Source organism: Seriola lalandi, unplaced genomic scaffold (assembly GCF_002814215.2).
Source record: "Seriola lalandi dorsalis isolate HSWRI2012SDOR001 ecotype SW California unplaced genomic scaffold, Sedor1 jcf7180002049761, whole genome shotgun sequence".
Taxonomy (NCBI): Eukaryota; Metazoa; Chordata; class Actinopteri; order Carangiformes; family Carangidae; genus Seriola; species Seriola lalandi.
In genome coordinates, this window is record NW_019520314.1 from 19,724 (window position 1) to 20,611 (window position 888).

The window sequence follows — 888 nt, forward strand, 5'->3', positions numbered from 1 at the left end:
GAGGTGTGTTCACAGGTAAAGATCCATCTGTTTCATCTTTAAATATTTACATCTATTAATAAAATGTGAACAGAAATCAATTATTCACCAGGAAACCCCAGTTTCCTGCTGCAGCAGCCTCCAGCTGTAACAGACAGCAGCCACGCCTCCTCCGGTTCTAACCAGCTCAGAACACATGAACATCTGTTCCACAGTTTCCTCCTGCAGAACCCACAGGAACACATTCCCCAGACTGATTGAATCTGAACATCAGCTCTCTGCCGCAGGTGGAACTGATCTGGTGCTGATCATAGAAATATTCAGTTTATGGATCATGTGTCAGAAATAAAACGACCATCAGCTGTTTGATATCTGAACGTGTCGGCCACCTTCAGTGTTTCTTCTTCTTCTGTGGAATCAGAGACGTATGAGATCATGATCTGACCTGACGTCGTGTGTTTCAGTTCACTCGGGTCTGGATCCCGGACCCCGAGGATGTGTGGAGAGCTGCGGAGATCACCAGGGATTATAAAGAAGGAGAGTCAGTTCTCCACCTCAAACTGGAGGATGAGACGGTACGTAACACGTTCTATCAGAGAGAACACACTCAGCTGAACATGTTTGTGCACAAGATGAAAAGAATCAGAACTTTACTGATTCTGTTTTAGTCATAATTAAAATAATTTTGCGACAAAAACATATGAAACCGTTTGATTGATTGTCGTCTGCAGCTGTGTGTGTTAGCTCAAGACATCACTCTTTTAATAAAACACGTTAGCCACTTGAGAATTCAAGATGGCCGCCATCTCTGGCAAGGAAATGTAATTTTTTGCCAAAAAATTCACCCACAATTTTTCCGTATGAATGATCTATAGGTGTCAGACATCTTAACGACATGGACGGCGATAT

At 42.9% G+C, this 888-nt stretch overlaps 1 protein-coding gene across 1 annotated transcript in view; it reads left to right on the forward strand.

The window, feature by feature from the left end:
• Positions 1–774: 774 nt before the first annotated feature.
• The window catches only part of LOC111648969 (unconventional myosin-Vb-like), a gene marked incomplete at its 3' end in the record, with an annotated part of 3,715 nt that continues 3,601 nt past the window's right edge, over positions 775–888 (forward strand). The window contains exon 1 of the mRNA XM_023398720.2: positions 775–790. Within this exon, the coding sequence (XP_023254488.2) occupies positions 775–790 (16 nt within the window). The remainder of the gene's footprint in view (positions 791–888) is intronic.